Below are 24,407 nucleotides of genomic sequence, written 5' to 3'. Positions count from 1 at the left end.
TAAATTAACAAGGAAAAACTTGATATTTCCAAGTTTAACAAGTTTAAATTTGACAATTATTTTTTTGTTACTGATAGGTGGCATAAAATGTAAAATTTGAGTAGGATCCCAACTGCAGGACTTGTGCAGGAAAAAAAGCTTCAACTGGTCTGATTTTTAAATGCACAAGGCTATTTTTTCTTTATAATCTTGAAAATTCACAGAAATGTACAACTCTAGCAAAAAGATTTATTTTACCATAAATTTACACATTTTTACAACCCGATAGTTACTGTTTTTTTTTTTTTTTTGTTTTGTTTTTTCAGAAAACCAACAGATCCTTTTTTTTTAATCATTTAGAATAGCTCTAATGCACCATCATAATAATGGATTGTTTCTACATAGATCTTTTAACAAGAGCAAGTGTTTTATAAACCTGGGTGGAGCTTAGCTTTTCTCAGGTATAAAAGGGGCACCTATGAAAAAAGGGGTTGGGAACATGTGTTTCAGATGTTCTATAACTCTCTCTTTGCACTCATGCTATAAAAGGAAGCTGATAAATATAACAGGCCATCTTTTTTTCTGTAAATCAATTGTTCAATCCTTTGCTCCTTTGGTACACTAATCGTCATGTTTTTATCCAAACAACTTAACCTCAAATTTAACCTGTTCTTACCACCATCTGTGCATGAATATGTGTAAATACATATTTCTGGAAAGGCTACAGAGCACAGCATAAGTGCTGAGATGCATTAAAGCACTCAGAGTGGTCGAACAATAAGGAGAAATCCATGTAAGTGCATCCCATTTACTATAAACTTGAGATTTTGGTGCATAAAAATAAAAACAACATAAAACTGCTTCAAAGTGTATACATCAATCCAAATATGCACAATATTTCATGGATCGTCCCTCTTTATGTCGACCATATTTCACTTTAGCAGAGTGGAGCAGGGCCATTTCAAACAGCCATAAACTCTCTGACTTTAAAAGCGTTCTCAAACAACACAGTTTAAAGGAGGGTGAAGCCTTTAGAAAAACCTTACAGTGAAATCTCAAGGGCACTTACACTGATTTTCAAAAAGCAGCACTTGCATTCCATAGAGAGAGAAGGACTGACGAAAGCTGTACGTCACAGAGTTCTTCTTCTTTTGGAAAATTTTAGTAACCTAGGGAAAAAAGGGGAAAACAATGCGGTCAGACTCTGTCTTTTCTCTGGAACGCCCAGTGTGTTGGGAAAGTTATGTTTGCCATACCACTAGCAGGTCGTTAAAGAGGAAGATCTCTCTTTGGTGCAGGCCCAACTTCTGTGGTTTGTTGGGGTCGGGCACTTCAAAGAGTCTGCAGTAACATACGAGTCTTCGATGTGGAAGGGACAACACCTGCACACAGAACACAGAAATATGCATTAGCTTCATATTGTGTAAAGATGAGGCTTTTACGCTATTGACTGCCACAAACAAACTTTATCCTTCACAATGTTGGCACTATATCCCTTAAACCTTTGAGTATTGTATTTTACAGTGTCAGTGACTCCAACAATTGCCGTCAGATGCCACCACTTGCCATAATTTGCCTTTATTTTACTTTTTAGATAGCATAAATTAAATGGGTGCCCTCTGCTGTCTCTGCTGGGGCCCATGAAGATTTGATTGGTCCGGCCCATGTCCTGTAGCCAGTCTGCAGAAAGCTATCCCGGTGGTAAGTTGATTTGTAATATGTTCTGCTAAGATACTTTCAAATAAGTTTGTTTTTCTTGGTAAATGTAATATTAATCCATATTATATGTTTTTGGGAATCTCCAAAATCAAAATCTAACATGCAGTCCTGTTAATTATTGAATTCATTTGTTTAAATCAGACCTGCTGCCACAGGTGTATGAAATCAAGCATCTAGCCAATGAAGTCTCCATTTAAAAACATTTATGATGCAAACTGGGTCGTTCTGAAGAGCTCAGTGAATTCAGGTGTGGTACTATGATAAATGTCATCTTTGTAATAAGATGATTTGTTACCAGGACGCATGGTACCCAAAGGTCACCAACACTCTGCTGCTTTCATAGCTAGAGAGTTCAGAACTTCCACTGCATAAATGTAAGCATAAATTGAACCAAATATGAAGTTTGGTGGGGGAGGATTAACGATTAACAGTATGGGGCTTTGGGGTCTAGGCCCCTTATTTCCAGTAAAGGCCAATCATAATGCTTCAGCATACCAATACATTTTGGACAATGCTATGCTTCCAACTTTGTGGCAACAGTTTGGGGAAGACCTGTTTCTATTTCAACATGAGTGTGCCTCGATGCACAAAGCAAGGACTATAAAGACATGGGTTGATGAGTTTGGACTAGAAGAACTTGACTGGCCCACACAGAGCCCTGACCTCAACCCCATCGAGCACCTTTGGGGTAAACTGGGATGGAGACTTTTAGGTAGGCCTTCTCGTCCAACATAGTTGCCTTACCTCACAAATGCTCCACAGAATGAACGGGCACAGAGCCCCCCCAAAAAATAGAATAGAGTCGCTGTTGGTGTAATGGCCAGATGACTGAATACTTTTGTCAATATAGTGTATCTATAATGATATTGGTTTGTTACTGAGTAATTCAGGCTAACCACTTTGTCATATTTTGCAAGCTAAAATAGTAGCCTCACTCATACTTTGAGCACGTATGTGCGTAATGAATGTTCACACTGAGAAGAATGCAAAAATGCAGTACACTATGGTGCACCCAAAACTGCACCAGAATTTCGAATGGAACAATGGACACTTCCTACCCTCAACGAAAGCCATATTGGCTGATGTGACAGATTTGATACTGTTACTTTGCTCACTAATGTTAGCATCTGCCAGCTAGCTAACTTGCCAATAGGAACAGTTCCAAATTTTAATGAGACACAAGGCATTTTAGGCAAAATTAGTTGATTTCTTTTGAGGAGTAAGGTTAAATGAAATACAGTTAGACAAATTCAATAGTGTCTGAAAATACCTGTCAAACTCTGGTGATAACTGCATATTCAAAGAGAGGCAACTTAACCATTGTCAATTATGTTAAGTGCAGAAGAATGATCTGGGACAATACTATCCTGTTAAGATCAGTGCTATATTCCACACTGAACTTTTGCAGTAAAATATACTAACATAAAAACGTGGCTTGGAACACACTGAGGCTCTCCATTGTGCCGCTTGTTAACCAAAAGTAAGCTAAATCATTTGTTTCTGTGTTTCAGCATTTTTGGGGCTCACTGCACCTAGAGTTGCTGTGAGACACTCAGTATTCTTCTAAGGTGCATTCATCATTTGAATTCATGGTATACACTTGAGTCAGTTTGCACTGTGCTGTCCCAGTTCACTTTTGTATCTTATTACTAAGAGAATGACTCTGAGAGACCTAATAGGACACTGTTATCAGAATAAATGGTGCCAAAAGTGAGAGTTTATGCCTGGTCATCACACAATGCAGGAGCGAGTACACAACTGCTACACATGTACAAATATGCTGTGTCCAAACAGGATCAGGACGCTGCTGACAGAAAGAGAAATACTTACACAGCCCAGACCATGGTGTAACGAGCCGATCTGTAGGGGAAGAGATCATTTAACAAGGATCAGTGAGCACATACAGGAAATTTCAAACTCAACATTAATCAAAGAAAAGGCATTTGATGTAATATTTAAAGAAATGTAGGCCATATTTTTAAAAAGGGAACTATTTTACAGATTAAAGAGCAAACATCAAAGTGTTGCTCAGATTTTTCTTTTAAATTATTGTTTTTCCAGCTTGTCTCAACCGTTATGATCATTACATCATCAAGCTCCCTGCAGTTTTTCACTTGAACCTGGAGTTAGTTTGATAAAGGGGGAGTCAATGGACCATAAGGCAAGGGTTGGGTTTCGAGTAAACACCTTCAAGATCATTTGGTGCACGCCAGTCTCTTTATGCCATTTATTATAAGGAAGCTTGTCAGACGGCACATTTCTCGACTGACACTTGGGGCAAAAGACATATTACAGTCATTCAGCATGAAGGTCTCGGGCGCAAAGAATTGATGTGTCACACAGAGAGGAAAGTGGGTTCAGGTAAAGAATGCTCTTTCATTCCTGTCCGTTCTTAGAGGACATTGGCTGCGAATAAGCCGCTGCTCTCTGCGACAGCTCAGAGGTACATTGGGTAATTTGGTTCTGCATGCTCCTGCTAGATTCAGCTCCTGAATGGAGGGGGAGATAAAAATGGTCACACTCTGAGAGCAGCAGCTCAAGGGCAAACTCCGACGTACCGGCTTTTTTCCAACAATGAGTTTTTCCACTTTCTGAACCTGGGACACATGGTCTTCATTAGTCTTGAGCTCCCGCTTGCGAATCCTCTCATATATCCCTACCAACATCTCTCGGGGGATGTCTTCCCCATCATCCACCCCTGGCAGAGGATGAGTAAAAAAAGAGAGAGAGAAAAGAGAGGGATTAATGATTAATTCACACATTTATGAGAGCTGATGAAGCCTTGAATTTACTTACATACTGCTGTGCAGTACATAATTCTGAGAGCACAGACAGACATGCCCTTCAGAACTCTCTGGGGACAAATATTTATTCTCCACTCAATACTGTACTTTAATTACTGACACTCCAATAGGCAGAGAAATGAGTTAGCCATGCCGCAAAGCCCCTGTTAATACCCTCAAAATCTGTTGAAGGCAACTAAAAGTGCTTTGCCTCAAGCAGCAGAGCTTTCTTGGCCATGACTAACGCAAAAAAAATAAATACTTTATTGACACAGCAATTAATCAAGGCAAAATGCATGCACAAAACTCAATTTGAGCTGAATATTTATCCTCAGAGCTGTAGCATCTGCAGATTATACAGTATTGGTTTTATGACAGTAAGCTGGACGCGGTGCAGGAAGGGAGAACAAAGTACCTCGAAGGTTTTTAACAAAGTCCTCCAACTTCATCTTCCTCTCAGGCTTGACGTTGGGGCTGTACATGTCCGTGTTGAGGAGGATAATGGCGAAGGCCAGGATGAAGATGGTGTCAGGGTTCCTGAACTGTCGCACCACACCAGGGTTGCAGATGCAGTACCGTTGGCTGCAAAGATAATATTTAGACATTGTATTTAGCTTTTGTACTTTGATAAAACCCCTGTGCAAGATGTTGTAAGCCAGAACTTTGGTACCAACAGACACTTCTGGTGAGGTCATTTAATTTAGGAGCTATACTGGTAGTCTGTTGTTTATTGACAGTATCTTATTATTTGAGTCACATGGCTGATGTTCAAGGAGTGATATTTATGCCCCTGTGAGGTTTTTCCTCCATGATGATTGTCAAAGATGTACAAAAGGGGGGAGCAAAGTGACAAAAAAAAAAAAAAAACTTTTTTGTACTTTGTTCGAGTATCTTTAGCTCTGTCAGGACCACTTTGTCAAGAAATACAAATGATTTGTAGTTATAAATTTGTGCTCTTATCAGCAGCTTTTTGTTCGCACTGAGCACTTATTGACATAATTTCCCATTTGGCAGTCTGTCTGTTCTGGGAACAGCAAAGGCACATGCTCTTCCTGTGCCTATAAGACAAGCTCAAGGCAATGAGGGAAGCTGCAACAAACCCAGAACAGAGCAGGCATCAGTGACAACAGAATGACATTGATTAAGTCAAAAACAGAATAAAGGAGGAGCTGGAGTGGAGGACGGCTGCAAAAAGCATTTAGCAGAGGGAGCAGCAAAGAGAAGCAGACTAGAACAGCTTAAAAAAGACAGCATGAGTGTGATTAGCCAATCTTGTGGTTGGAAGTGAGTCAGCTGGCTGTCACCTGATGAGGGCTTGCGTGGGATCAGCTGATCTCAATTACACAGCAGCACTTGACTTCTTGGCCTGCCTGAACTAACACGCTGTGCTTAATCTGCTATATTTGATTTAGTTGTAGTAATAATGTATGGCTGTACAAACGACACAACTATGCTTGCCTTAAGCCGCACCAGTGTGCCCCAGCACACCATATGGGAACCACCATATTAAGACGGAATGACATTGTAGCCTCGCCAAGGCCCTGTTATAGAAATGCACAATGAAATGGGCTTTACAGAGTGCAGAGGTCACATGACTCTCAGCCTCTTAACCCATTTAATTAACAAAAGCGCTAGCTTAAAACTTTTCTTCCAGTCGTTGATAAGTGAGTGTGCAGGAGCTGCCCGTGTCTCTGCAAGCATCATTAAAAACGTAATTAAGAAAATCAGTGTTATCAAGTTTAACAAGCCTAATGAAAAAAATGAAAACCATGATGAGTCAGAAAACGGTTTAACATCAGCCTGGTTCCACTGAAGGTCTATGTTTGTCAGGAGGGTTTTCCTTTGCCTTTGTAACTTTGCAAACTGTTGCATGGGGCTGTAATAATAATGGATTAATGCTATGTCTTTCACTATTTCGCTATTATGTCTGTTGCCCTGACTCTGTGACTCTGTAGCTGACTGCCCAGCCTTTTCAAGGTGTTGTAGGACTAATTGGATAAAAAACTGGTGAAAAAGAGGTTCACACTTGTCAACCTTGGCTTTGGGTGTAAATAGACGCATTGTTGGTGCCAATAAACAGGGTTTAAATAGGTTTGGGGATTTCTTTTTGAAGCCCTAATCCTTTCAATAGGGCACAAGTATATTGTTTTTATTTAAAATTTGCAACCATGTAAGTTTGTCAGTTCTTATTTGAACATTTTACTAATCATCTTATGTCCATTAAAAGCATTAAAATGATAGCTTCCATTTAAAAAGTGCAACTTCCCTTTTACCAATATGGAAAATCCCTCACTGGTTTCACCTGAAACCAGGATCCTCCATCCATTTTACACTTTGTCTCATAAATTGGAGGACAATCCAGCTTCATTTGACTGAGCAGAGAGTCCAAGAGACAGAAACATTATCATAAGAAGACAAGCATTACAGTCCTTGAGGTGAAATAAATCAGAAATCTCCAATTCTAGTGTTCAGTGTCAGTTCCACTTTTGGTCAGGAATGTCAATATCAATATTGATATTGATATTGAGCTCCCCGCTATTTGAGCTGTAGTCATACAGTTGACATAAAAGTCAAAAGCACAATGAAGCACACCACTGATGTCTGTCAATATAGCCTGCGGCCCTCTGACAGGTCGTTTAAAAGCATTTTTCTTTTTTTCTGACTCACCATAACGTTCACGATCATATCTGGAGCAGGCTGCTAGATGATCAGTTATCGTTATCTCTCAAAAGTAGCAGTGGCTGCGGTGTTTACTGAGGCAGAAATGTCCTTGCTCAGTGCTGATCGAAGCTAATTCTCTGCGGGCGTGAAAGCACCTTTATACCAAGGGTTTGAAAAAAAAAAAAATGGGGCCAAATAACATCCATCAGCAGGCCCGGGGGAGGTTTTCTTCAGCTTTTTGAACTTATTTCTGCTAAATTATTTTCTCTGAGGATGTGGTCGGAGGACAAAGACTTCAAAATGGCTTTGAAATGCCGTCCTGCAGCCCTGTGTTGAAGGAGGACTGGACATTTTGGGTGTAGCCTCTCCTTCAGATTTGATTGTGGAATAATGCTAAGCTAGTGTCCCTTTGTGCCATGCTGGTGAAATATACAAGTAAATTACAAAGAACCCATTGATGGTCTCCCTGCCACATAATCCTGAATTAGTTTAAGTTGATGAGTCTAACCTGGCAAATGAGATGTGTTTTGCTTCTTACCTGTAAGCCTCAATGAGCCGTTCAACCTTCTGAGCTTCTCCCTGAACTCTGATGTGTGCTTGAAACTTCCTGAGTGCTTCGTCCAGCTCCATACTCGAAAAGTCCATTTCATCGACAACACAGCTGGTGACAAAAAGCACAGATTTAGCACAGGTAAGAGGGAGAATGGATCAAACTTACTGGCCACAATGAAGGGTTTTTAAGAAAGCTGAAGTGACTCAGGCTTGCGTGTCTTTATATTGTGAGACTAAAGATGTATTTTTCATGCATAATAAAAAATAAAAATAACCTTTACTGTAAGAGAAAACATCTCCACAATACTAAAAGTGAAAAAATACAGAAGTATTGTATTCACATGAAATACAGGTTTTGCTCTGTTTTTCTGTGTGACTTCACTATCTTGGAAAAATGTGATATGTTTTTGTAAAAAATACATTTCTGCTCTGTTTCTTTGTTTCTGTACACCAGCAGGCAACCAAACCAAAACTCCCAGTCGATACTGAAGCTCTGACCTGATTTTGTTGCTGCTACTAATCAGGCTCACCCTTAGATGGCCTTTTTCGCAAGTAAATCCCAACGTTTCACACCCAAACAGAATAAAACTGGATTAAACTAAGGAGTCAGGTCATGTTTGCTTCCCTGAATTACCTGCATAGGAGCATCTGCTGCCATTTTGAGCCAACTAACTCAGGGGAAGAAAAGACAATGTAGCTCACAAAAAATAGTAAAATAAATCTACAAAAATGGAGAAAAAAAACTCTCAGAAAAAAAAAAAATCTCCCGTTAATATAATACACTTCTGTATTAAAAGTCTTAATTCATGATGAAATTCCACAAAGATTGTATTTTTCAAAACACGCATAAATCCTACAAGTGAACAGGGAGCAATATTAAAGGAATATTTCAGTTTTTTTTAAGTTGGTTGGTAAAAGCCATTGGTATTTAAAGGTGTCAAATGGTGCAGCAACAAGTGAGGTTGTACAACCATATGTTTTTATTACAGCTATACTTAATTTAAGTTACTGTAACATGGTTTAAAGAGGCTATTTTTATCAATATGGTTACAATATTGTGTGCCAAGAGATTTTGGCTTGATATTAGGAGTGCCTCAGGTAAAGAAAGGGTGGAAAACCACTGTTATAAGGTACTTGATAACAGTAATGGTATTAGCCTACAGTGATTTCAGTGAGTGTTTTCCCTTTAAGAAGATTTAGACAGGGAAGCTAGGATACAGTATAGCAGACAAGCATAGATTCTCTGTGTAATTTTGCTTATTTTTGGTAAAAATTGGCCAAAAAACCATGCAGGCTCAAATGTATGTTAGGCAGAGCTATGTTTTAACAGCTCTTCTCTCTAGTTAAGTCACAATTCTACATTGAAAGGCATGAAAACACTCCTCAGTTCAAGGTATGTAAGCATTGGAACTAAATAGAGATTAACAACTAGTCTCTTTGCAACTTGGAAATAGAGTAGTAGGGCTCCAGTGTAAATGCTATGCTCCAGAACTTTTCACAGTACTGTTTTGTCTATTTGTAGTTTGGTTTTGGGTACAAGAATGTTTTTAGTGTTCAAAAATCTGCCTGAGGGGCACGCCGGTAGTCGAGTGGTTAAAGCGCGCACCATGTATGCGAACAGCCCGGGTTCGAATCTGGCCTGAGGCCCTTTGCCACATGTCTCTCCCCCACTCTCGTCCCTGTTTCCAAGTCTATCCACTGTCCTCCTCCATCTAATAAAGGCACGAAAAGGCCCGAAAACAAATCTTAAAAAAAAAAAAAAAAAAAAAAAAATCTGCCTGACAATGAAGCAGGTAATTCTGAGAAAAGACAAAACATCAAATGTGAGTTGTTGACTTAGAAAATAAAGAAAAAAAGACCTGAAAGATGCTTATAGGTTGTAAATACGAGGAGAAATGCAAAGTCATGGTGCTGTTCCTGTTGGATTCAGTAGCCCACGTGTTCTGTCCATTGTTTTATATGAAAAATTTCCCTCTCAGAGTAGTAATGGAGTATTTTTCATTATGGTAATGACACCTCTGAATGACCTGATAACTTTCCTCAGGATTGTGACTGTGCTCTCCAGAGCCGTGATGCTCTGATACCATACATGCCAGGATTTATCGACATTTTCTCAAGGAGCCCTTTAGATATGCCTGTCAACCTGACACTGACGGACCTTTCCCGGCCTTATCCTCTGCTGAATCTCAATGGGCTCTGATAGAGCTGCTGTGATTTTAGTGTGTTTCAGATAAGTCTGCCCAGTCTAAAGCATAAATAGAGGAGCTATTTGAAAGGTGGAATGGATCATCATTTGGAAAAAAGATGATTTTTACAACTTTTCTTCCATATTAAAAGAACTGACAAGTATAAATGTGGTCTGTATGTTTATCTGAGCATCCAAGCAATTTCCTGAGTGGATTCTATTTCTGTTTATTTCCTGGATGTAACTCAAGTCATTATGTAGTCCTGAGGAACACCAAAGACTTCATGTGAATGAGTGAAGATTGCATTTAAAACTAAATGAGGATCTACGTTCCTGTAAGGCAGATAAACTCAGTTTCTCTGGCTTAATTAGCAAGGTAAAAACTGATTTTAGAATGTATCAGAAAATCAAAGAGTACAGAGAAAAACATGCAAACTCACTCTAGGACATCCCGGTTAAACTGTTTCTGTCTGTTACCCAGGAACTCTCCAATCATCTGCCTACTCAAGCCTTTCCTCTGAAGCAGGAAGTGGGCCACACCCACTGGAGTATCTGGAACAAAGTTTCTCTCTATCAGATACTGGATGCCCTTTTCTGGTTTCCTGTTGAAAAGAGAATGTGTAGAGAGAAAGAGAGGGAAAAGGGTGAGGACAAAATCCAAATCTGTGATTATCCCACTGCACTTGTGCCCCTTGCCAAATGTGTGTCAGATGAGGGAGAGGATTTAGGGTGGCAGGGAGGGGGGTTGGTGGACTGAGATGAAGGCTGAAAGCAGGGAATAGCACTTGCCCTCTACAGATCTACTGCAACAGAACTTTTTGTTTCTTTAATTCAACTGGCTGATCTGCGGCTAAGTGATGCATATGTGGTACCACAATGATTACTTGAGACTCTTTCCCAACCACTAACTTTGCTAGTAGCAGCCACAGCTGAAATTTAAGGCTCCACCAATCAGAGACATCGCTGCGACACTCTAGGATTGTGGGTCATGTTGTGCTGTTAAATGAGATCATGAATAAATTATGTTCTCCTTGAAATTAAGTGGATTAATTACAAACCTATGTCTTCTATGGGACTATATATCTCCCTTTCCTCATTAAGGCTGTTGTTAAAAAAATTCACTAATTTGCAACAGAAATGAATGAACTTTTGCATGTAAAGGTGGGATCAGCCAATTAGAGACATTGCTGTGACACTACAGGATTGTGGGTAATGTAGTGCTGTCAACTAAGACTGTGACTAAACCATGTTTTCTGAGAATAACATCAGTAGCATACGAAATTCTGTCTTCAACATGACCTTACAAGGCCACCCATGAGGGTGGATAGGGGGGAGAACTTTTAGGGGCCAGTCACACTGAGAACCCACGGAGGTCAACAAATTCGTGGTTCATTGTAATGTCAAGTTGGGATAACCATATTCTATTTTTTATCTGAATAATACCACTCTCATTGAGGCAACAAAATGGGCAAAAATGGGTTGAAATAGTCAAAGAAATGGGTGAAAAGTGACAAAATATCAAGCAACAATGCAAAAATAGGCTAAGGGGCAAAAATTGGTATAAAGTGGCAAAAAATAGGCAAAAGGTGGCAAAAAATGGGCATAAGCCATAAAAAGTGGCAGAAATGGATGAAAAATTGTAAAAATTGTCAAAAAGCGGCCAAGTGGCAAAATGAGGAAAATGGGACACAATGGGCAATTAATGGCAAGGCTGCTAAAATACGAAGAGGAAAATATTGCAAAAAGATGGCGCAGAAATGCGTAAAAAGCAGCAAAAATTGGCAAAAAGTGGCAAAAAATGCATTAAAAGTATCAAAAAGTGTCACAAGTGGCAAAAATCGGCAAAAAAATTGCAAAAGGCAGTAAAAGTAGACAAAAAGTAGCAAAGAAATGGTGTAAAATGTGGGAAAAAAACAATGCAAAACTGGCAAAAAGGGAATAATGGGGTAAAATAGGGCAGGAATGGGTGAAAAGAAGGGAAAAATTGTTCTAAAGATGCAAGAATGTTTAAAAAGTGTTGAAAAGAAGAGCCAATAATGGAATGAATATGTGGTGAGTTGGGTTGAAAAGAAGCACCAATAAATAATCCCAACACCAGATGCAATAACGGCTTGAACACTTTCAGTTCCAAAATGAGGGAACTGTTAGCCAGGATGCTAGCACCAACGCTAGTGATCCACACACATGCATTGACACCTTCAATAAATCACAACTGGGAAGGGCCCAGACTCCAGGTTTTTAGGGACCCAGCCAACTTTGGGCAGGCCTGTGACCATATATCATCCTTTTCACACTAAGATAGCTTGTGGTAAGTCTACCACAAGGGCCAGCTCTGAAGAAAACCAAATCTACAATCATTTATGATTTGATGGAAATTCAGATCAAAATAAAGAACAGTAAGTCCTACAGTTATTTTTAGCCTGAAGAAGAACAGACAGCTGCCATGTATCAAGCAGCATCACTGCTAATTTATCAGACTACATGTTTTCATCTCATTTTAGCTCAGCCTCTTCAACAAAAAGCATTCTGTGAATCATGAGTAATGGACTAGATCTGATTTACATAACCTCTCCTGGCCCTCTGAGGGTTTGCTTTGTGTATCAGATAGTGTCAGCGCTGTGTAAGCAGTCTGTTAATGGATCTCTTATTGTGAAGTGTACGTACTTGTTAAAGAGGTTGAGTCCAATGCGGTAGTGCCTCTTTCGGATGATGTCATTGCTGAATGCAGGTGAGTCCCAGCTGTTGCGGGTCTCTTTGTGGTACGTCTGCTTGCTGAGAGTCTGCTCCCTCAGACTGTCTCTGGATGAGGACTCAGAGCTGCAGTTGATGGTATCATTGGAGTTGGATGTGCTGTTGATGCTGTCGTTGTCTCCGTCAGAGAAATCGGACTCTGACTTGCTTTGCCTGTTTGCGGTGCCGTTGATGGCCAGATGGGCCTCTAGTTGCCGTGGTCTATGGCGGCTTGCATCCTCCTCCCTGGAGGGTCCTCTGGGTGGTAGGCCGTGGCTGATGTGTTTGGGGCTGCTCTGCTGGTTGCTGAGGCTGCGCTCGTAGGCGTTCTGTCTCTTCAAAGAGCTGCGGTCTGAACGATCACTCAGCTCCACTGAGCTGTCACTCGGAGGCTCAATGGTGAGAAGGGGGAGATGGTCCACCCGTAAACGCTGCTCTTGGCACTCCAGTGAGGGTGTACTGCGGCAGCTGGTGTCGGTGTCCCCTTTCTCATCCTTATGAGCCAGAGACCAGTAGTCCTGGGAGGAGTTGAGGGAGCGCTGACGTAAGTCTGATTCTGTGCTGGATGGCCGGTCCACCGATTGAGACTGAGGCAGAGGTGGGGACAGTTCTTCTTCATCGATGTACAGGGTGACATCGCTGTAAGACGCCGTCATCTCATCTAGTTTGCGATGATCTGAAACGCTGTGGGAAGGCTTCACTTGGCAGCTTACCTCCCTTTCCATGTCCTGGTGGCCTCTCCCTTGCTCCAGCTGGTTTTCATCCCCATGCAGACTTCGACAGTTCAGAGCATCGTCTATGGACTCAGCTAGAGATTTGACCTGCCTTGAGAAGGCGTCTTCTAGTTCAGTGATGGCGTCTGTAAAGTCGCTCTGTGATGTGGGCGTCTTGGCCTGCATGCCCATCTCCCCACCATGCTCTGACTGCACTAGTGCACCGATCTTGGTGCCGTCATCTGTTAGAGAGACCTGCTTTCCCTCGAAGTAGGAGCTATGGACTTTTTCAGGTCCTTCGAAGGAAAACTGCATTCTCATATTGGATAGGACGATCCGTCTGGACATACGGTTCTCAGACATAGAACTTCTAAGACGCTCAAAGTTCTTGTTCATCTGGTACTGGCGGAAGGCTGTCTGGATGGTGCGGGCTGCATGCCGGGTTATGAAACGCCCACCATATTTACGCTCTAGCATCTCCACCTGCGGGGGCAAAGAAATGTGGTGTCACTGATTCATCGGTGAAACAACCAGAAAAGGAAAAATACTGAAATAAACCAGAAGTCCTAGTTTTCAGTAGGTATGATGCGTGTGTCCTGAGTGGTACAAAGTACTTCTTTTTGGATTTTATTGGACACTTAAATCATTCTTCACATGAAAGTGGTCACTTCAATTGTATTCAAAAGAAAACTACTGTTTATAATATAAAAACTTAGTCTTTGTCTCTGCTTTTTCATCCATGTCCTCATAAGAATCCAAGAGATCATAGTTTCACCAAGTATGAAGTATTATACTGCTAAAGTCAGAGCTACACAGCTTCAAACTTGGAATGATCAGTGCTGCGAATCCAACTTTAACAAAGCCCATCATCATGTGAAGCAGCAAACTTTTAACTCTTTTCAAGCCCACAGAAGGTGAATGTTTGTGACATAAATGAACTGTTTCTTAGAAATCTCCTTTGTGACAAAGGCTGCTTTTATCCAGCTACTAAGTCAGGCTTTAAACTTGTAAGCATGGATGAGACAGAATGAAGGATGATGCTGCTGCCTAATCAGCTTTTATCATGGCCTTTAAATCTCAGGAGGGTGATAGCATTTAAAAATAAATTAAATTTGGGGTTTATTAGACTCAAATGGAGGCTTGGGGAAGATGGATCATGTTGAATCATGATGGAAATTCAGTTTGATTGATAAATGGTAAAGACCTGAGTTAAGATGAAGAATTGCTCTGCAGAAAAAAGGTGCATGGAAAGAAATAAAACACAAGAATGAAAAATGACAATGTTTGGTTATAGTTGGGGACTAATGGAAAAGATGTGCATCAATATGGACTGCCAGTGGCGGGTGAAGTGTGCAAAAGTCTACCCCTAAAATAAAGATGAAATAGCCACACTAACTCTGGTGTATGTTACACAGCTAAGATTGGGTAAAAAATTAATCTGAAAATCAAAAAATTCAGTGCTCTCGAACTAAAGCAATACATCTTACTGACACTTCATAATCAATCATATCACTCACTCTAAATCATTTTAATATAAGTTACAATTTAACACATTGTTGTGGTCCATGTGACAAATATTGCTTACTGTTAAGGCCTTTGCACACAGAGTTTTTTTTTTTTTCTTTTCGTATAAATCCTTTGCATGCTAAAAAAAGGAAATCAAGCTCAGGCTATTCAAATCATGTTTGCACACTGATGCTGAAACTTTCTTATGCAATTATTTTTCTTCAGAACAGGTTTGATTTTATGCAAATTTTCTCATCAGTCCATCATTTAGATGGGGGATTGATGATTCAGATCAGTGCCTGCTGCTTCACTGTCGCTCGCTCGCCACTATTCCCTCATTCTCCCTCTCTCACTCTTTCTCACACTGATCCCTCACTCCAAGCAACATGATTTACCCGTGTATTATGTGGAAATCAACCATGGAAATATGACAGATAGAGGCATAGATTTGTAGTCTTCTCACAGGTCATAACAGACTTTAAAGATGAAGATTTTAAAGGAGTGACATAGCCACAGGCTCACAGTACAAAACAATTCGCCACATTCCACATGTTTTGCAGTAAAATCAAAAAACGCTACCAACTCTGTGTCCAAGGTTCAAGTGTTTGACTTTTTTTGGGGTCACAAGATCCCCAAAGAACATATCCAAAAATAACAGACACAGTATGTTAAGAACTTAACGTTCATCGTTTTTATTTCTATTATTTTTGTCTTTTCTTAAGATAGTATACACTCTTACATCTCTGGTCCTTAGGTCTCTTTTTATGCAGTTGGGTTCCAGTGTTGCCTGAATTTGTTTAGGTTATTCTGTTTTTTTCTTCTATGCCCTTAATTTTCTTCTGGATTTTTGTGTTTCTGGGTTTCTACGATGATATGTTCTTGGGTTTTAATAATGTGTCAGCTGTGGGTTGATATTATGTTGGGGTTAAATTGTGGGCTGTCTAGTTTTTTGCCCAGCCCTAGTACTAAGTAATATTAACTGATAAATTGCTAAATTTTTAACAAAACAATACCTTGCATTGATTGATTTAATTTATTGAAAGTGATACTTAATACTTAAGCCTGGGTCAGGCTTCGTTTCAGCATGATTATAGTACGATCTGATTGTCATAGGGTTTAGCGATCTGTCGGCCTGAAAATCTGAGGCCCATCTCGTGCGGAGTTAGAGATGGGATTTATGGCTCTTTGAAGGAAGCTGGATCTTGTGGATCCACCCTTTCAAAGAGCCGTTCAAAAAACTGGCTTATTTGATATATTATTATCTAAGAAGCAAGCCAGGGGGTAACTCATTTTATATGATCACTGGAAGGAATGATAGGGGACAATTTGGGTCAGAATCATTTAAACATAGACTTCCCACAAATGTATATTCTATTGTTGATAAAATCACTGAAAACGTCTTTAAGAAATTTAGTAAACAAGAAAAAAATATAGATACCACATACTGTGTGGCTCTGTACTGTTAGTATTGCATGCATATATGTAGTATGCCTGAGTGACAGTGCACATTTTAGAGAAAACATTTCATACAAGAATATTCTGATAGAAAAACTCAATACTTTTAAAAAACAATATTTCAAGTATTAGAAAAATAGATAAAACTATAGTAAATGAAAGAAAAATGTACATACAGCCTACTAGTCTTACTAGTATTTACACTGCAGTGGACTGGTGACCTGTTGGAGTGCATATAGCTGCCTTGTAAAAAGTTAAACCCTGCAGAGGACTCCTGAACTGTCCTTGGGTGTATAATCTTCTCACTCTTTGGAGTAAAAAAGGAGAAGCTTTGGTGTGCATCTGTGTGAAGGAATAAAAAAACGAACAGCTCACAACTGTGAATCGGTTCCCGTCGTTCATGTTAAAGGGGCGTTCAAAAGATTCGGATTGTTCACGAACGTCACATCTCTAGTCACTGTGAATGACAATGAAGAACAGGTCTGAGACACCTACATTATGACGCAGAGAGAAAGTTTGAATTTTGTCCTGCCCTCTACGATTTGTGACTGTGACATCAGTGAAATCCATGCCAATGAAAGCACAGAGCGCTCTCCACATGCTGCAGTCACGAATGTAAACAATAGGGGTGGGAATCACTAGTGGCCCCACAATACAATATAATCATGATATTTGGGTCACAATTTGATATCATCGCAATTTGAAACATTTTGCAATAAAGTGAGTATTGCGATTCGATATATTGGGATATATTGCTTTCTATACCATTTTTTCAACTGTTTCGCTGATTTAGCGTTAGTCTTGCCCTCATGTTTGTCGTATTTCTGCAGTATTTTATTTTTATGTAGCACTTCTTGCAAACCTCATCTGTCATGTCCATCTCATTCGTGCCCTGCCTGTATTCCTAATGTCCTTCCTCTGGTGCTGCCATGTTTGTCGTACTAACTTTCTCCTGCTCTCTGACGGTCACCTCTGCAGACCTCACAAACAATTGTCCAAAAAATTGATTTTATTTTTCCATTAGCAATCAATTTGAAAAAATTGATACTTGGTGGACGAGATGATACGATATATCACCTGAAAAAATATCCTGATACTATGCTGTATCGATTTTTTCTCCCACCCCGAGTAAACACACCAAATGGCAAAGCAAAAGAAGTGTAATGAAGAGATAGAACTATGAGACAGAGGTAAAGTTTGTTGAGCTCTGACAACATCCCAGGCTTTATGACGTATTATTACAGGACTACCAAGACAAAGAGACTGACTGAAGCATTTTGCCAGCATCTCATTCATCATAATGTTAGGATAGAAAAGCAAGTACAGTATAGTCCAGTGAATACACTGTGTTTGTTTACAGTCTTCCTTTCCAATGTTGTCTTGCTTAGCCTTGCTTTCGTACGTCCTCACATTGGTCACAATGATTGATTATGTACTGAAGTATAATCCGTCATGTCTGCTGGTCAAGTCGTAAAATGTACAACTCTGTGATCATCTGTTCTGACAAAGTGACCATCATAAAAGACATAAATATATACAGTCTTGCCTCAGCTTAAAGGGATACTTAAACATTTTGGCAAATTCGTAACCTGACACCTTCAATAGGAAACGTTTGAGAAAAGGCAGAGGCTTTGAAAAAAACTCTGAGTGTGATTGGGTGAATGTTCTGTCTGTCACATCTCTACGGGCCAATCAGAGCAACAAAACACGTGATGTAGCAGCTATCAAGCTGCGAGTGCACAGCTACTGAGAACTAACGTGAAACATGGAGACTGTAGACATGTAAGTACTCGACTTTTATCGTTTATGAAAAGAAAACAACTCAGTGCTGTTCTTTGATCTTCTTTTAACGAAGAAATGTTGTCAAGTTCTGATAAAGCTGGCATTTTAGCAACATCCACGCTAATCTCTTCCTCCTCAATTGCACCAGATCTTGCTGCTGCTTGTTTAAGTCACAACTCTGATGCAACTGAAATTACTGCCCCTCGTCGCTGATTGGTCCTGTCACTTTCTAACCGGGCCCGAACGGTTCAGATGGGAGCTTTGTAAGATGGATTCGCCAGTGAGAAACAAGGAAACGGACGTATCCATCTGCTTTGCAAGGTTAGCAAATTCGCCCATTGCCATAATCCCTATAGTCTTAGTAATAGGTTCATTTTCTTTATTTGTCGGTGCAAGCTGTTTTTAGATCTGGGGGGGACCATTAAACCAGCTGCACCGCTAACGCTATGTTAGCAGATGGAATTTTTGCTTTCCCTCATCAAACTCATCAAATACTCAATCCACCAACTCCAAAATGCTCTCGTGGACAAGTTGTGACCTGCACATTCACCATGCTATGAAATAATAACGTATAATTATGTAACATTACGACACATGAAGCAAATACTCAGAACTACTTCTTGAGTAAACCACTGGGTGGAGTGACACAATGCAGCAGCCATGTCTGGAGTGTAGTTCCGGCTTTGCATTTAGCTTTAAAACATCTCCGTCTCGTAATGTTCCATGATTATTTCATAGCGTGGTGAATGTGCAGGTCACAACTTGTCCACAAGAGCATTTTGGAGTTGTTGGATTGAGTATTTGATGAGTTTGATGAGGGAAAGCAAAAATTCTGTCTGTTAACATGGCGTTAGCTGTGCAGCTGGTTTAACGGTCCCCCCAGATCTAAAAACAGCTTGCACCAACAACTAAAGGAAACAAACCTATTACTAAGATTATAGGAATTATGGCAATGGGCGAATTTGCCAAAATGTTGAAGCATCCCTTTAAACATGTGTCTTGCACAACATGGGGGCAGACGAGGCCTGTGGACTTAAACATGGACCGCTCTCGCTGTAATCAGCTACAATTCTGCGCACGCTACTGAGCAATGCATGCTGTTAGATTGACTTTTGAGGACATGCTATTGTGACACTATTTGGTCTCCGTGTTTGGACTTTATGTGTCTAATGTAAACATTTGCAATTTGCAATTTAACCAGGATTTTGAATCTTGGGCTTATATAAGGCCTAAATTTTTAAAATCGATTTAAAATTGGATGAGTAGTTAGTAGTTTTGTTGTTGTACATGGTAATTTATGTTTTGTACTGTGGCTCCTGGGCTATTTACCCCTCAATTTAAATTTTACCATTGGATGTTTTTAAAAAATGTTTTGTTTTGATTTGTTTTGTTTTTTTTGTATGTACAAATTGAGTGGAATAGAAGAAAAGCTTGGACATGCCCAACCATATTGCCAGCTATTCATTTAACATGCTTCCTATTTTTCTGACTGTAATAAAAATTGTAAGATTACAGTTTTTGTTTCTGAAGGTTCTGTATAATGTAACACACACAAAAATTCTCTTCCTTAAATATGATTTTGCATACAGTACAACATGTAAAAATATGTATCTATAATGTAATAAGGTTTCAAACATATCCTATTACAGTCAAATAAAAACACTTCCTGTTTATGTTTCCCCTTCCCCCTCACCTGCTTGTCCTGTAGGTCTGATGAGAGCTCATAGCTCTCAGACAGCGAACGGGAGCGTTTGATGGCCTCCTCCTCTGCCTGCTTGCGAAGGATGGACTGGGAGTGCTGGAGCTTGGGCCTGCGGGGCCGCTGGTGTCCCGGCAGGAAGATGTGTCCGTAGAGCTGGCTGTCTAAGTGGTCGGGGCCGAGCCCGCCACTGTGGGTCACTGGGACACAACTGTAGCCGCCGCTGGGATCCACAGAGGCGCCCACCTCGCTGCCTGGAGCATCACCTTCCACACTGCAACACAGAAACACACACCGGGTTAGTCTGCTGAGTCACTTCACTGAAGCCACTGCTGTTTGGTTCAGCAAGAGTCATGTGACAGAAAAAGTGAACTTTGATACTCCTGCAGGGTATAAATAAGAGAGGGAGAATTTATAGCAGCAGTCTGAGTGCTGCCTGTCGACTTTACACATTCCTAACGTGGAAACACTTCAATACCAATAATACTGTACAGCTGGAGCTGGACAGGAGGAAAAACACCAATGAATGAATTTAGAAAGAAAGATCCAACATACAGGGAATCACTTAAATTATCTGCAAAGTTATCATTCAATAAAAACAAAGCAGTATAATGCTGGTAGTGATGAGCATGCAAAGCAGAGCTTTTAAAATAAGGATCAATAACAGTCTGCGTCTCGGACCTGGACAGCTGATTCTATAAACACTGTCAACAACAACCCAGAAACATCCGACCGCAGCACTTTTATGTTGTTAATCTGTTTCTCTTCCTCCACACCTCTTTGACTGCTGTTGATCAGCTGTGAGGTTTCCATAAAGTACGCTATGCTTTGATGCTTTGTTGCTGCTTAATAAGAATAACTTTGAATAAAAGCTGTTTTTTCACTGGATAAAAAGTAAAAACTTTTCAAACTGCCTTTGGAACAGGTAAACAAAGTTAAAAAGTTTTCTCTCTATAATTTGCAAGTGAACACCAATATAAGGTGAGTAAAATATACATAAATACATTCACTTCAGTGAATCTCATTAGAATAAGGTTAGCAAAGAGAAGTAATGCTGACCAAACAACAGAAAAAGGTATCATGATTTATCGTGAACCAAAGTGCTTTCTTAATGTCCACCTTGATGCATATTTCTTGCACACAATCACTGAAACGTGTCCAAGAGAGGACTGTGAATTATGTAATAAACAGTTACTTCTTCAACCACAAAACACGAGTGGTAAACATGACACCCTACCAATGAAATTTACGTCCTTCACTTTTAAAGGGACTCATCCAGCAAAGAATAAAGGACCTGTGTTACAGACTGCTCTTGCATATTTAGTACACTTCTAAACTAGGCCTATTTTATTTAAACGAGGCATAAAGGAGGGAGCTTGCTGGGGCCCAGCCAAACTAGGGGCCCATGGAGGTCGGCAAAACCATGGTCGATTGTCAAGTGAAGATGTGATATCCCTATTTTATTTCTTTACCTGAATAATAACCACTCTTCTCAAAGCAACAAATATTTTTTTCTTTTTTTTTTAGTTCACCGGTGCCGTAGTATAGCAATCTTGAAAATGTACAACCATTTTCTTAAAAACATATTTATAATGGGTTGAAAATGGCAGAAATGTGATAAAAATGCAAAAAATGGTGGAAAAGCTAATAAAATGGGATTTTTAAAGTAGCATAAATGGGTTAAAATTGGGAAAAATGGATAAAAGAGGCATAAAATAGGCGAGAAGTGTTAAAAATTGGTTTTGGGTGGCAAAAATGGGCAAAAGGCATAGTCAAATGGGATTAAAGAGTGGAAAAATGGCATTGTAGATGCAAAAATGGGTTAAAAGAAGAAACATAGGTGGTAAGTGGCAGAAATGGGTGAAAGTAGCAAGAAAGGGCATAAGTAAATTGTGAAATACGGTTAAAATGTGCATAAAAAGTAGTGAAAAGGAGTTAATAGTGGCTAAGAAGTAACAAAAATGGGCAGAAAATGTGGTGGAAAGAGTTTAAAAGTGACAATATTGACTTAAATGTGCCAGTATTAAGACTGTAATGGGATTTAAAGGTAGCAGAAATAAGTTAATAGAGAAAAATGGACAGTAAAGCTGATGAATTGGGAGTAAAGGGTGGGGAAAAGGGTTAAGTCACAAAAAAGGGTAAAAAGAGGCAGGAAAATAGGCCAAGTGACAAACACTGGTTACAAGTAGGAAGAAAGGGGATAACAAGTGGTGAAATGCAGTTAAAATTGGCAAAATGGACATAAAAGGTGGTGAAAAGGGGTTAATAGTGGCAATAATGGATAAGAGGCAACACTAGGGGGAATGTTACAAGAACTACTTTAGAAGTCGCTAAAAAAGGAGGAAAAAGTGGTGAAAAGTCTAAATGGAACAAATATGGCTTAGAAATAGAATAAATAGGCAGAGATGGTGGTGAAATGAGATAACAAAGTGGCAGGAATCTGTTTACAATGGCAAATATGTGTTCAAAGTGGCAAAAGTTATGAAATGACTACAGTAGAGGATTACAGCAAAATTATTTTTAGATCCAACTTTATCCATCCATCCATCCATCCATCCATCTATCACACTCACACCTATGGGCAATTTAGAGTCACCAGTTAACCTAAAGAGCATGTCTTTGGCCTGCTGGAGGAAGCCGGAGAACCAGGAGAGAACCCACACATGCATGGGGAGAACATGCAAACTCTGCACAGAAAGGCCCAGCCTGGGCTTTTTCCACAAGATTTGAAACATATTACATTGATATCAGTCTCTAATTAACTGCAAATTGACTCACCAGTAACTTTATTAGATACACCAGTTCAACTGCTCATCAACCTAAATATCTACAGTAGCTAGCTCTTTACATGGCCACATTCACTGTATTTCAGCATGAAGTCTGATCAAGGCAGTCCACTGAAGTTCAAACTGAGCATCAGGATGAGAAGGAAAGTGATATAGTGCTTTGAATGTGGCGTGGTTGTTGGGAGTCTCGCAGGCTTTCGTGTTGTTTACACCAAATTTGATCCTACCATCTAAATGTCACAGCAGAAGTGGAGATTCGTCAAACATGCAACATTTTCTCCAATCTTCCAATGTCCAGTTTTGATGAATCTGTGCAAATTACAACCTTTCTTGTTCTTAGCTGACAGAATTCAATAAGGTCTTCTGATGCTGTAGCACATCTGCCTAAAGTTTTGATGTACATTCAGAAATGCTCTCCTACATGCAGTACACGGTGATTTGGGTTATCATTGTCTCTCCATTAGCTCAAACCACGCTGGCCATTCTCCTCTGACCTCTGCCATCTACAAGGCATTTTGACCCTGAGAACTGCCACTCGATGACCCTTTTTCAGTCTGTAAACCCTAAAGATGGTTGTGCATAAAAATCCCAGGAAATCAGAAGTTTGTGAAATACTCTGACAACTCCATAAGGCATCATTGTCACCATTTCTTTATGCCCAAATGTTGACTGCTTCCATGTAACTGGCTGATTCAAAATGTGTTAAAAGGAGTTGAATGTTGAATGAGAATCAGCTTATTATGGAGCTTATTATGCAGAAATATCAACCGTAAGATGAATAGTAACAGCCCAATCCCTCATAATCAATTTCAGTGAAAAACAAACTGAATATATGAAGATATAGAGAATAAAAACGCCCATAGCTAAGCGTGAGAATTCAATACCCAGCAACACATTTGTTCAACAACAGGGCTGTTGTGCTTTCAAACAAACAGTATGAATCATAATTCCTCAGTGAGAGACTGAACTAACAGCATGAGGCAAGAATGGAAAATAGGCTTCACTTAAACAGCATCTGTTTATTCTTTTGGCCTCTCAGAGATCTTCACTGTATGTGTCAGAACTCTCACACACAAATCTGTACGCTAATGTTGCTGCTTGGGAGCATGCTTAGACACAGTGTCCTTCCTTCTAACATCTTCAGATTGGTTATAGCATGGTCTACTTTCTGAGCCACAAAAACTCTAGTTCATTAATTGATTGACTGTACACAACAATAGTTCACAGAGCTGTCCTGTTAGAGGTTACAGGCCTTTTGTTACTGGTTTGTCATCTCACATCGTTTCAGAAACAGTTGTAAATCAGTCTGAAAGAGAATAGCCCCAAATCATAAAATGAGCCTGAGGAGAGTCGGCGCTATGGATTAAACTGCACAGAGTTTCAAAATGTCATCTGATTTCCTAAACTTAACCAAGGCAGCTGGAAACTTTGGTGGAAATGTGCAAATTTTGACACTAAGCAACATTTACTTTGACAATCAATATTTCATTTTGTGTGCCAGCAGCTGATAGATGAGGGACAAAAGCTCAGGACAGGGAAGACACCCTGCACATCTATCACTGCATCACCTTGTCAAACACTCCAGACTCTGTAGGAGAATGTGTCAAGGTTAGATAATAAAAGCTAAAATAATGGAAAGAGATTTGGTGTCCGTGCATCCAGAGCCCAAAGTGCTTTCTGTAAACATGCAAGGGGAAATAAGAAGTAATATATGCTATCTGCCATTTGGGGAGAGAAAATCCAGTCTATATCATTCATGTGCAGGTGATTTAAGTGACTAACTGCATTAACCAACTGCAATGCATTAACATGCTGGATAGACTTTGTTTTGCAAATGACAGACTTTTGCAGGTCTGG

At 39.9% G+C, this 24,407-nt stretch overlaps 1 protein-coding gene across 6 annotated transcripts in view; it reads right to left on the bottom strand.

Moving 5' to 3' along the window:
* The window catches only part of iqsec1b (IQ motif and Sec7 domain ArfGEF 1b), a 356,990-nt gene that overhangs the window by 13,781 nt on the left and 318,802 nt on the right, over positions 1-24,407 (bottom strand). For 5 of the 6 annotated variants that reach the window (XM_041815641.1, XM_041815676.1, XM_041815666.1 and 2 more), the window contains 9 exons: positions 19,759-20,038; positions 12,544-13,805; positions 10,320-10,481; positions 7,681-7,803; positions 4,897-5,063; positions 4,257-4,396; positions 3,529-3,558; positions 1,236-1,361; positions 1,049-1,148 (listed from right to left, as the gene is read on the bottom strand). In XM_041815641.1, coding sequence (XP_041671575.1) covers positions 1,049-1,148; positions 1,236-1,361; positions 3,529-3,558; positions 4,257-4,396; positions 4,897-5,063; positions 7,681-7,803; positions 10,320-10,481; positions 12,544-13,805; positions 19,759-20,038 — 2,390 coding nt within the window. Of the gene's footprint in view, positions 1-1,048; positions 1,149-1,235; positions 1,362-3,528; positions 3,559-4,256; positions 4,397-4,896; positions 5,064-7,680; positions 7,804-10,319; positions 10,482-12,543; positions 13,806-16,658; positions 16,741-19,758; positions 20,039-24,407 lie in introns of those variants that run through there. The other variant, XM_041815685.1, reaches the window with a different exon arrangement.

The sequence above is a fragment of the Cheilinus undulatus genome, linkage group 3 (assembly GCF_018320785.1).
Source record: "Cheilinus undulatus linkage group 3, ASM1832078v1, whole genome shotgun sequence".
Taxonomy (NCBI): domain Eukaryota; kingdom Metazoa; phylum Chordata; class Actinopteri; order Labriformes; family Labridae; genus Cheilinus; species Cheilinus undulatus.
This window is presented reverse-complemented; position numbering and strand designations above follow the sequence as displayed.